Source organism: Canis aureus, chromosome 12 (assembly GCF_053574225.1).
Source record: "Canis aureus isolate CA01 chromosome 12, VMU_Caureus_v.1.0, whole genome shotgun sequence".
Lineage (NCBI taxonomy): Eukaryota > Metazoa > Chordata > Mammalia > Carnivora > Canidae > Canis > Canis aureus.
Window position 1 is genome coordinate 45,616,170 of NC_135622.1, and position 12,466 is coordinate 45,628,635.

Sequence of the window (12,466 nt, forward strand, 5' to 3'; positions counted from 1 at the left end):
CACCCTTCACCTGAGCAAACCGCTGCCCAGAGTGCCTGCCGGCTGCGTCTCTAGGGAGACAATTAAGACGCAGAGGGAGAAACCTAGACGACGCCAGGGGACTCCCGGGCTCCGGCTCCCTCCCCGGTCATTCCGCAGGCTGTGGCGAGTGTCTCCGGGAAGGAGAGGGGAGCGCCCGCGGTGCTAAGCAGGGAGGCTCTGAAGTGAGGAGCCCTGCACGCTGGAGGGGTGGAGGCCCGGTCCCGCCGGTCCGCAGCCAGGAGCGCGTCCACGGCCTTCTCCCGGTCCTCCCTCCCCTGCTTCTCCTCCTCGCTCCTCCCCTCCAGTCGCTCTAGGGTGGAAGCATCAGACACGCCTGACCCGGGGCTTGGGTGCAGGCAGAGCTCGCCGCTCTCAGCCTGTGACTGGGAGGCCAGCCCGAGCAACCCGCGGACCCCGTCCTGTGCTCTCCCTCAGGCCCGGCTCAGGCCAGTCCGAGAGCTGTGGGCGCCGGTGACTGATTCCATCTTCTCCCACGTCCGCGAGGAACACGGTTTGAGCGGACGACCTTCCTAGCGCGCCGGGGCGTCGTGGTCCCGGTGGGGGTGGAGGCTGCCCCCGGCCCCGCCCACCCAGGGCCCCGCCCGCCTCTAGGCCCCGCCCCCCGGTCCCACCTATGGTCTTGATGACCGCCTCCTGGAACATGCGCTCTTCGTGCTCCTTGATGATCTTGGTGCCCAGGCTCATAGCCACGTCGTAGCTCCCGGTCAGGGCGTAGTCGATGCTGAGCCGCAGCTGCCTCAGCAGAGTGTTGAACATCTCCAGCACAGTGGGCCCTGGGCGCAGCCGGGGTCGGGGGGTGTGTGGAGTGCAGGGAAGACCCGAAATCCAGGGCTGGCACCTCCCCCCCCGCCCCCCCCTTCTCCCCTGTCTTGCATTCCAGCCAGAGGCTTCCTCTGCCCCACACCTGCCCTGGTTGACTTCTTCCGAGGAAAACCGTCTCTGACACCTCCCTGCGCTCCCTTGCCCTTTTCTGGAAGGCGGAGGCAGCTTCCCCCTAAGGGCAGTGCTTTGTTTTGGGAGGCTTCCCGGCCTCCACGCTGTCACTCAGCGCCCCCTTACCGACGGAGCCGGTGGCGGCGATGACGGCAGCTTCCGACAGGACCTCCACGATGCCCGCCCGCACCGTGGCCGCGCTGCGGCTGTTGGCATCCAGGTGGCTCAGGAGCTGCTGGATAACCAGGTGGGAGTGCTGCGGCTGGGGGGAGGAAGACGTGCTGGCCCCAAACAGCAACCCCCACATGGCCTCTGCGCCAGGGCAGCCCTGGACTGGGACCCAAAGGCTGGCGTGGACAAGAGTGAGGTCCTGAGGCCAGTGGGCGCGGGAGGTGGTGCCTACATACCCAGATTCCATCTCCTTAGTGTCCCCCCACCTTGGTCCAACAGGAGCAGAGCCCCATCCCAGTGACGACCTCTATTTCCAGAGTTGTCCTGGGCCCTTCCACTTCGAGGGAGTCAAAAACTAGTTTAAAATACTGTCTTTCTTTTCATTGTTCCCAGGTCCCAGGTCATACTGATAAGGGCCCCACAGGCTACAGGGTTAGTCCAGTGCTGCACAAAGTGTAGCCGAATTACACTGGGATAGTACAGAAATTGAAGGTAAGCACTAGTAAGCAATGTGATGATGCTGATGATGAAGCCCGGTATGGTCTGTGGGCTTGTATTTTGCATGAGTTTTCATTTACTTTTTCTAAGAATTCTTTAAGATTTTTTAAAAAGATTTTATTTTTTAAAAGATTTTATGTATTTATTCATGAGACACAGAGAGAGAGAGAGAGAGAGGCAGAGACATAGGCAGAGAGAGAAGCAGGCTCCATGCAGGGAGCCTGATGTGGGACTCAATTCTGAGACTCCAGGACCACGCCCTGGGCCAAAGGCAGGCACTAAACCGCTGAGCCATCCAGAGATCCCCAAATTCTTTACTTTTTTAAAAATTTATTTGAGAGAGTGAGGAGAGAGCTCAGAGGGGAAGAGAGGGAGGGAGAAGCAGGCTCCCCACCAAGCAGAGAGCATGATGTGGAACTTGATCCCAGGACCCTGAGATCATAACCCGAGCCAAAGACAGATGCTCAACCGGCTGAGCCACCCAGATGCCCTAAGAATTCTTCTTAATTGTATTTTATAAAGTATTGATCTGTGCTGGATCAGAAATAAAACTGAAACCCGCCCTTCCTCACGACTAGATCAATGAAGCGGCATATCTCGACACGTAGGGGCTTGGAAGAGGTCACAGAGCAACCCTGCTTTCTCCTTTAGCACATTGTCCTGCCCCCCCCCCGCCACCCCCGCCACCCCGAGATGCCCTGGGCCAGGGGTGAAAGCTGGACCGAGGGATCCACCATACCTGAATTGAGTACATGATGATTTTAAAGCAACGGATGGCGAACACCTTGGGTTCCCAAAGAGAATGGTTATCCAGGTGGCTGTGAGGCAGAAAATATGGGGGGATGGCTGTGAAAGGCAAAGTGACTGAGGGAGGACAGGCAAGCTTGAGGGAGAGGGACCTCCTGAGAGACCCAGCCCCTAGTTTGGCTCCCAGGTAGCGAAGGTTATAGGTAGCCCTGAGGGAAGGGGATGAAGGACCCCGGGGCTGTCCCGGCGCAGGAGCTGGAGAGAAACAAGGACTAGAGTCCCACAGCTGTGGACTCAGGAGTGAAGCTGGGCACTGTCCTTCTGTTCCGGGGGGCCTCCTAACCAGCACCTCTCCCCAACACCGACCTAGGTCACTGTGGGGTAGCTTCTGCTGTCACGGTGCAGGGAACACAGGCACAGAGGACCATCTGGGCACAGCACCACCGCCGGACACCTCCTTCCCCTCTCCCCAAGTCAGCCAGCAGGATGCCAGCACCTGAGATAGTTCTCTGACGGCCAGGGGCAGGGGGCACTCACATGAGAACAGGCTTGATGGCATTCTTGATGTTGCCAAAGGCAGCCCGGCCCAGCAGTTCCCGAAGGCACCTCTCGGCCAGCTCTGCTGGGTTCTCTTTCTCCTTCTCTGGTGCTTGGAGGGGCGAGGGCGAGCGGCTATAGAAACAAGCAGCGTGTGGGGGTAAGGGGCAGCCAGCAAAGCCGGAGGCAGGCTTCGTGCAGCCTGCGTTTCTACGCTGCATCCTTGCCAGCGGTGGCACTAAGACAGGCAGGAATTTTCCGTGGGCTGCACGAGATAATGTAGGAGATATCTTGGCTGGTGGAGATGAAACAGGGTAAAGAAGGCCAGGGTAGAGGAAGATCACGGGAGAAGGGATCCAGTTCTCTTTCTGGGAAGCCTTGAGGACATGTGCCCCCACGGGAAGGGCAGATAGCCTGCACATAGTGGGCCTGGTGAGGCTCGCACCAAGAGTGTCTCCATGCCCCGGAGCTCAGGAAAGAAAAAGATGGGGTGTGAAGAGAGGGAGGCGGAGTAAGAGAAGGCATAAGTAAGTGGGAGAGAGGAGGAAGAGGAAAAAGAAGGAGGGAAAAAAGAAAGAAAGAAAGGCATGGAGGTTGGCCCAGGTGTGACTCAGTGGTACCTAAGTGTCAGGGGCTGGGCCGGGATCTGGACCGAGGAAGGAGCCTCAAGGTCTCCGGGAGCGCGGAGACCACGGGCGGAGCTGGTCGGTGAGGCGCAGTTCCTCGAAGGGCCACCAGGGGGCACTTACTTACTCCCCCCGCCCGTCCCCAGCCGCAGAGGCTGCACCGAGTCGAGTGCGGGAGGACCTCGCTCTGCGCCGACAGCGGGACAGCGCGGGGCACAGGTGCACAGCGGCACCAGCCTTTCCCTGCGTCCCGCTTCACAGTCGGGGAGAGCGAGGCGCAGGGACAGACTGGATCCCCCGTCTGAGGGCCCCCAGATTAAAACGCAGGACCTGCAACTTGTGTCCAGTGGCTGCTGGCTGGTCAAGCAGGTTTTCAGGGGCTGAAATACCATTAGGAAGGGAGGGAGGAAGGCAAAGTCCTCAGTAACTGGAGCCAGTTGACTTGGCCTGCTGCTTTCGGGGAGACAGAGATAATCTGATTCTTGGTTCTGTGTGTTCTTACCAGCACACACTTACGCTCGGGGAGCCCAGCACAGTTACTGTCTTCCCCTCCGGATGGACACAGACCTAGGGGGTACAGCAAGCTGGCAGAAGGCCAGACCCAAGGCTCCTAGGGAGCCGGCCTTGGGCTTATTGCAGAACAAGCCACAAAAACCACGATCCCTGGCCTTTTAGTTAGGCTTTACCAAGCAGCCCAAGCCGTGTGGGTCCCCAGCGGATGGCAAAGGCAGCCGGTCTGCTGCCCAAGCTCCAGCCTTGCCTGCTTACCTCTCGGCCTCTTCCACATGCTGCAGATTGAAAAGCAGTGATGGGACAATTTTGTCCATGTGCTGTGGGTCCCAGATATTGGCTTGCAATTCATCGTTCACCGTCTTCCTTACCACCCCTTGCAGACCTTTGATGCCTGACATTCTGATTCTGTAAGAAAAAAAAAAAAAAAAAAGGCAAAATGGAGCCATGGAGTCCTCAGGCCCTGAAAGGCCCAGCTTCTGTGGCCAAGGGAGGAGCATGGCATGGGGACTGGGGATGCGCTCATCCATCTAAAGGCAGAATGGAGCCCACCTTCTACCCGTCGTGTGACTCAGCCTCCTGGCTGGCTGGCTTCCTGTGCTAGTGGATGCGAGCCCAGGAAGCCACGACCTCTGGCCCATCCTGGAGATTGCCAGGCGCCCTTGCCTGGGACCACACGGGCTTCTCCCTGATGCTGCCAGTTGCCCCAGGCTCCTCCTCTTTAGTACCCCGCTGGGTTTGTTCCCAAGATACAAGGCCTCAAAGTACTGCCAAGAACTGATGAAGCAGGATCCAGGGCTATGAGTAAGTTACAGCAGGGAGGGGATCTGGATGGAGAAGCATGGTGCTGCCAGACTCTGAGCCAGAGAGGTCTCAGCTGGGGCTAAGCTGGCTGCGAAACCAGTAAATCGAGTAATAGTGCAGAAGAGGCCCCGTTCACCCCCACCCCCACTCTTGTACCTCTGCAAGTTCCACTGTGCTGACCAAGGGTCCTTGGGGGGGGGGGGGAGGCTCTTTACTGGTTGTGTATTTCAGCCCAAAGTCTCTTTTTTTCTTTTTACAACCAACTTTTTTTTTGATTATAAAATAATACATACCAATTATAGAAAAGTATAAAGAAGATTTACCCCTCTGATTACCATTCAAAGAGAGCCTTTATTGGCATTTTAGTGTCTTTCCTTTCTTCTGTGCATAATACATAACAGAATTAAGAACCTGTACTGGCTTTTTCTCCCCATAATATTCTATCATAAGCATTTTCTTATTATTATTAAGTCTTCATAAACATGCATGATGTACTGTCATAAGAACTTTCTCAACCAGTCCCCTGTTGGTCATTTGTTTCAAACTTTTTGCTACTGTAATAACGCTATAATGGACATCACCAGATAAAACACTTTATAACATTACAAATCATGGCCATGAGTGGAATTAATGAATCAAAAGGTGAGAAAGGAGGGGCACCTGGGGGGCCCAGTAGGTTAAGCACCCGACTCTTGATTTTGGCTCAGGTCATGATCTCAGGGTTGTGAGATGACCTCTGTGTCGGGCTCCATGCTCAGCAAGGAGTCTGCTTGAGATTCTCTCTCTCCCTCTCCTTCCTCCTGCCTCTCCTGTGCCCCCCAAAAGTGCATTCCTCTCTCTCTCTCTCTCTCATCTCTCTCTCTCTCTCTCTATACACACACACACACACACACACACACACACACACACACATGCATACACTTATTTACAAGTCCCAGGGGTTGTTCTGGGCTCTGGGCTCTGCCAAGGCTATGAATGAACAACAGAGGGGATCTCAGGGAAAAAGGGTGCATGGAGGCTGTGGAAAAGAGAAACAGAAAGAAAAAGGATGACTGATGCTAGAAACACCTGTCACCTGGCAGGCCTTCCTTTCAGGGTTGGCCTGTGGGTGCTAATGGCACTGCCCAGTTGCCAGGAGGAAACCTCAGCCACCCTCCTCCTGATGTGCAGCACATCCTGAGCTGTTAGAACACAGAATATGCTTCTGCGCCTTTCCCTACTGTGTACTGTGTGTGTGTGATTGTACATGTGCTATTGCACATATGAGTGATTATGTGTGTGTGGTTGTGTATGTGCTACTGTGTATGTGTGATTGTGTGTGTGCTATTGTGTATGTGTGATTGTGTGTTTCCCCTCTGCTCCCCTCCTGAAAGCACTGCCCAAGCGACCAGCACCTGTTCCAGCCACACCTGGCATCTTCCCCAGCACCTGCTCCTGGACATGCTCCCAGCTGCTCTAGCCCCTTCTGTCTCCTTACAGCCTGTCTGCAGTGAGGTGGCTACTGCAGGGCCAATGCTGGGGACAAGATGAGGGGCTCCTTCCTCCAGGGACTCCCACTGCCCGCCGGAGGCATGGGGTAGCACACTTCCAGACCGGGACTATTTTAGGAGATGGGGAGCTGTGGAGGCTGGGATGCTCCCAACCACTCACAGGGTGGGTGAGCTGTCCTGGAGGTGCTTCATAGGCTCACAAGCTTTGGGAACTGGCCACCTGTGGGATGGAGGGGTTCACTTCCTGTTCTGCTAATGCAGACCCTCAGCTGTGGTGATAAGCTGTTGTTCGGGACATGCAGGGTTCCCTGACCCCACTGTTGCACAAAACATGGCAATACCCTCTGAAATACTGGTGTGATGAAGGAAAAAGCCATCGGCTGAGTTCTGGAAAAACCGCTGGAGAATTGGGGTCCTATGGGCATAACTGGCCACATGTCAACTTCAGCCCCAATCCTCCTTTCTCTGACAACTCCTGCCCTTTCTCTTCTCTTCTCTTTTCTCTTCTCTTCTCTTCTCTTCTCTTCTCTTCTCTTCTCTTCTCTTCTCTTCTCTTCTCTTCTTCTCTTCTCTTCTCTTCTCTTCTCTTCTCCTCTTCTTCTTCCTTCCTTCTTTGTCACCTTTAAACATATTCTCTGGTTTCAGATAGCCTCCCCGAGTTGATCACACACCCTTTGTGGGCAGAGGCCGATTTCTAGTCATTTTGCACCTTATCTGTCCCATGATAGGACTTTGCACAAAATACCTACTCACGGGGATCCCTGGGTGGCTCAGCAGTTTAGCGCCTGCCTTTGGCCCAGGGCGCAATCCTGGAGTCCCGGGATCGAGTCTCACGTTGGGCTCCTGGCATGGAGCCTGCTTCTCCCTCTGCCTCTCTCTCTCTCAATCTCTCTCTCTCATAAATAAATAAAATCTTTAAAAAAAAAAAGAAAGAAAGAAAAAAACCTACTCACTGCTTCCTTGCCTCTGAGTGGTAACTCATCAGTCTGCTGCTGTGCATCCCGCCTTAGCTTCTGTCGGCATATATTCACGTATATGTCTTCGTGATGTCATTTGAGGAGTTTTGTTTCTATGTTGATAAGTGTGTGACTGTGAGTTAAATGACTTTATAAGTTTGAGTCTGTATTCTGTAACTCAAAATGTTTATCTGAAAGCATTCATTTGGGGCACCTGGCAGGCTCGGTTGATAGAGCGTTCAACTGTTGATCTCAGGGTTGTGAGTTCGAGCCCCATGTTAGGCACAGAGATTACTTAAAAGAAATATAGTCTTTAAAAAAAAAAAGAAAGCATTCATTCATTCATTCACCCAACAACTGTTTATTAGTTGTTTACTGATCCCCAGGTAGCACTGCAGCAGGTGAGATGCAGCAGTGAACAAAACAATGACTCCTAGCCTCACAGACTTTACATTCTGGTGTGGGGGTTGGGCAGACAATGAGTAAGAAACAATATGTTACAGAACATGTTTGAAGGGGATTGTGCTATGGGGGAAACAGCAGGGCGAGGGAATAGATGTACAGGATATTCAAGAGAAGGGATTATTTGAGCAAAGGATTTGAGCAAGGGATTGCAGGGGGTGAGCAAGTGAGCTAGACAATATCCAGAGAAAGCTTTCCAGGCACAGGAACAGACTGTGCAAAGGCCCTTTGGCAGGAATGTCTTTGGTGTGTTCATGGGGCAGTGAGGCAGCCTGTGTGGCTGGAGGGGAATGAGCTGGGCAGAGTGTGGAGGAGACAAAGTAGGGTGCCGGCAGACATCAGTCAATGTGAAGACCTGGGCTTTTTATTGGCAGGGACATATTGTGATGGAGAGTGGTGAGTGGGTACGTTTCTGGGGGGTATAAACACATGTACTTCTAAACGAAAGAGCACAGGTGTGTGCATGTGTGTATATATGTGTGTAGCTGACTCTCAGATTTGGCTCCCAGGACCATTCCCTTCCATCTGTTCCTATTTTGTGCCCCAGAAGATTTTCCTTTGAAAGCACATGCTGGGAGCTGGGAGCCCAGCTCTGTCTACCTGCCCACCTGCATCCCACCAGGTGTTCCTTTCCTCCTCAGCAATGTCAGAACAGAGGTAGACACTGATGAAGACAGACAATGCACTCTGCTCTGGCAGCTCTGTAAGACCCTTCGATGCCCTTGTCGTTAGCTGAGTGAGCCCCCTCACTTCCCCCACTCACTTAGTCTTGATTTCCATGTCATCATGGCTGGAGTGGCACATTTCACTGAAGCGGGACACAAAGAAGTCATAGCTCCGGTGATAGGATGGGGTGTCCTCTTCGATGTTGGCAAATTTCACAAACTACCCGGGAGGAGAGAAAGAAGTACAGGTGAGAAGTGACCCACTGTGCTCTTCACCTTCAGGCTCTAAGCTCTGGGCTCTGGGACTTGCAATCCCAAGGCCCCCTGCCCTAGAAAAGCCATGGGACAGACACATCCAGGAACCATGCATTCCAGGACTTGGCTCTAGTCTGCTTCCCACAGCATACCTGGTCTCCACACCTCTGTGGGTTCCAAATCCTGCTTTTCCTTCCTGTCTACACCACCAGACTGGACCCCTGGCCCTTTTAAGCCCTTCTCTGCTGAGATGAGCAGAGGATGGAACGGGTGAGGACACAGAGGGGACTCCCTTAAGCTCTGCCCCCCTTCCATTTCCAGAATTGCATCAAACACACAGAGGCTGGGAGGCAGTGAGGGGTCCAATGAAATAAGCAAAGCCATCATCAAACCATGTCTCAACACTTTAGAATGAATTCTGGGAACCAAGAACAAAATTGAAATTTAATTTAAAAATGTAAATCCTGGGATCCCTGGGTGGCGCAGCGGTTTAGCGCCTGTCTTTGGCCCAGGGCGTGATCCTGGAGACCCAGGATCGAATCCCACATCGGGCTCCTGGTGCGTGGAGCCTGCTTCTCCCTCTGCCTGTGTCTTTGCCTCTCTCTCTCTCTCTCTCTCTCTCTGTGACTATCATAAATAAATGAAAATTAAAGAAAAAAAATAAAAAAAAATAAAAATGTAAATCCGTTTTTTAAAAGATTTTATTCATTTATTTGAGAGAGCTAGAGAGCACAAGCAGTGGGGAAAGGCAGAAGCAGGCTCCCCGCTGAGTAGGAAGCCCCAGGGCTCAATCCCAGGACTCTGGGATCATGACCCTAGCCCAGGGCAGATGCTAAACCCACTGAGCCACCCAGGTGCCCCTAAAAATGTAATTCCATTTTATTGTTTAAAATATGAGTACAGTTGTAAAGTTTGCCGGTTCAGTGCTGTTAAGTCTTGCTCAGCATTATCAGCTGCTGAATTCCTTCTGCCACCCGGCTGCAAATTTGCAATTCTAAATAGGGACTTAATTTCAATGGAATCCCACGGAGAAGCAAGAATCACGGACTAAGTAGAGTTAAATAGCTAAAAATTAAGTATAATTCTTATAGGTTATTTTGTTTAATGTTACAAATTTAGTACTGCAAACAACTCAAAAGATTACGCTTATAATAAAATCTATTCTCCATTATTCTATCTTGTATTGTTATTTAATTTTTGTAAACATTTGTTGGTTCTAAAAGGATATGCTATTATTTCTAAAAATTATCTAGTTAGTGCACTCATGATATTCATTATCAATTGCCAATCTGTTTCTCTAACGATTCAAAATTTGTTAAATTTTTCTGTATGACAATTAGCAACTTCCTTTTTTTTTTTTTTTTTATTAAAGATTTTGTTTATCGAGAGAGAGAGAGAGAGAGAGAGAGAGAGAGAGAGAGAGGAAGAGACAGGCAGAGGGAGAAGCAGGCTCCATGCAGGGAGCCCGACATGGGACTCCATCCCTGGACTCCAGGATCACGCCCTGAGCTGAAGGCAGGCACTAAACCGCTGAGCCACCCAGGGATCCCAATTAGCAACTTCCACCAACATTAATTATTCTTTCACTAATAAATATATATTTATTTTCTGCTGACTAATAGAATCTCAACATACAAAGCAGATAAGGAGGTCTTTCTTTCCAAGTTAACATCTAAAATGTATACATCTATTTGGAAGTGAATCTTCTGATATTAGCAATAAATCCAAAGGACACTGCTTGCATTATTGATGGGGTTCTGGAGAAGAGGCGTAATGGTAATTCATGTGATCATAAGATCATTGATTAGATACAAGTTCAGGAGTTCTAGAAACAACTATAAAGTCAGCCTTTGGCTATATGAACGTCTTAAGCCCACAAAAGGTTAGAACACGGATGGAGGCTGATACCCAGGCTAAAGTGAAGTTTGGGAGTACTGCTGCTCTTACCCACCAACAGGAAGTTTCCAGGCTGCACTCCCCTCCCCAGAAGCCTGGCGTGGTCAGGGCGTCCATCTACTCAAAGTGGACAGGCAGCTATTGGGGTTCCAGCTGCAGATCCACCTCTCAATGGCAGTGTGACTTTTGAGTGGGACATTTAACTTCTTTTATGGTTTGTTTTTCCCACGTGTAAAATAAATACTGCAGTCATCATTCACTAAGATTCTTAATTTTTAAAAAAGATTTTTTAAAAATTTATTTCTTTGAGAGAGAGAGGGAGAGAGAGCAATTTCGCATGCATGAGCAGAAAGCAGGGCAGAGGGAGAAGCAGGCTCCCCGCTGAGCAGGAAGCCCAGCCCCAGGACTCTGGGATCATGAGTGCACCCCTTAATTTTTTTTAATACTGTATGTACCTTACATATGATGAGGCAGCTTAAAATAAGACAATCTGAGTGTATGCAAAAGAATATGCATTTAAAATAATTAAAACAAGACTGAAAAAAGAGACCATAATAAAGATGGAGAAATAGTCAACGAGTTTAGTCTCTAACATTTACTGACCGTGTAGACTCAGATGTGTATCAGGAGGATGAATGCCCAAACTTCATGTTCTCGGGTTGGGGAACTGGGGACTAGCAACGAGGAACATGCAGAAGCTCATATATGTCAGGTACTACCCTAAGCATTTCACACACATCATCTCTTTTTTTTTTTTTACATCATCTCTTTTATCTTTAAGAATGACTCTAAGTGCTCCAGAGATTATGTACAATGGAGTCATGAGGCTTGGGAACCACGGAAATTTGCGTCAACAGCCCCAGACATGCTGAGTCACTCTGGGATGAAGCCCTGGGATTTACCTTTTAGCACAGTCCCAGTAGTCTTGATGGGACAGTCTGCATTTGTGGATCGCTGCTAAGTCACTGACAGACAACCTGGCCTCCGGGCTTGTGCACACTGCCCCCCTCTCCCCACACGGACCCTTCTCTGAACCGATTCCTGACCTCTGTGCAACATGACGTCAAGTTCTCCTGCACTTTCAACTTTGACTTTCCTCTTCTTCTTCTTCTTAAGATTTTATTTATTCATGAGAGACACAAAGAGAGAGAGAGGCAGAGACACAGCAGAGGGAGAAGCAGGCTCCATGCAAGGAGCCCGATGCGGAACTCGATCCCAGGACCCTGGGATCACGTCCTGAGCCAAAGGCAGACGCTCAGCCACTGAGCCACCCAGGTCCCCTGACTTTCCTCTTCTAAGTGCCATGAAGCCATTAGCAGGACCGGCGGACGGTCAGGGGCATGGCCTGGGCGCTTGTTCACGCCCAGTGTCTGTTGAGACTGGCTATTCCCCACGCTGCCCAGGCTGCTAAGTATTTTTGACTAGTACCCACTGGCTGTAAGGTTAGAATTAAGATTACAATCAATTTTTAAAAACCAAAAATTCCATGACAGCCACTCTGGTAAAGCGGGATAGAACACATCCATGGGGATTCTTTTTCTACAACCAGGGGTGGCCTTTTTCTAGTTTCTTCTGAATCAATGCCAGTGGGGCCAGCCCCTCCTGCTAAGCACAGGAAACCGCCCTGATTTTTCTTGTCTGACTGTGTTCCTGGGTTTTCATTCTTCTGCACTTTTCTTCCCTGGAAAATTCGGTCTGAGTCTTCTCAGCTCAATCAGAGTTCTTCCATTTAAATGGACAATGGTCCCCTCTACACTACTGTAGTCACAGTTGGATGGCACCTCCTTGCTCTGCCTCTTGTCATCTGTGTGACTATGGACCAGCTGGGCAACTTCTGAGCCATGGTCTCCTCATCTGTGAATAGGGACACTAGG

General features: G+C 51.0%; 1 protein-coding gene and 1 long non-coding RNA gene across 5 annotated transcripts in view; one reads left to right on the plus strand and one right to left on the minus strand.

Moving 5' to 3' along the window:
- EFR3B (EFR3 homolog B) overlaps window positions 1–12,466 on the minus strand; it is a 95,397-nt gene that overhangs the window by 20,454 nt on the left and 62,477 nt on the right. The window contains exons 5-10 of one of the 3 annotated variants that reach the window (XM_077843891.1): window positions 8,540–8,661; window positions 4,323–4,472; window positions 2,929–3,063; window positions 2,384–2,462; window positions 1,102–1,207; window positions 654–815 (exon numbers count right to left, since the gene is read on the minus strand). In XM_077843891.1, coding sequence (XP_077700017.1) covers window positions 654–815; window positions 1,102–1,207; window positions 2,384–2,462; window positions 2,929–3,063; window positions 4,323–4,472; window positions 8,540–8,661 — 754 coding nt within the window. Of the gene's footprint in view, window positions 1–653; window positions 816–1,101; window positions 1,238–2,383; window positions 2,463–2,928; window positions 3,064–4,322; window positions 4,473–8,539; window positions 8,662–12,466 lie in introns of all 3 variants that reach the window. The other 2 variants (XM_077843890.1, XM_077843889.1) reach the window with 2 other exon arrangements.
- Window positions 63–10,479, plus strand: LOC144281117 (uncharacterized). Of its 2 annotated transcripts, none has more exons than XR_013349569.1 (3): window positions 63–1,222; window positions 1,540–1,638; window positions 10,069–10,479. It is a non-coding gene; the product is annotated as an uncharacterized LOC144281117 (long non-coding RNA). The 2 variants fall into 2 exon arrangements; XR_013349568.1 differs by lacking the exon at window positions 10,069–10,479 and adding an exon at window positions 2,223–4,504 and having other exon boundaries at window positions 65–1,222.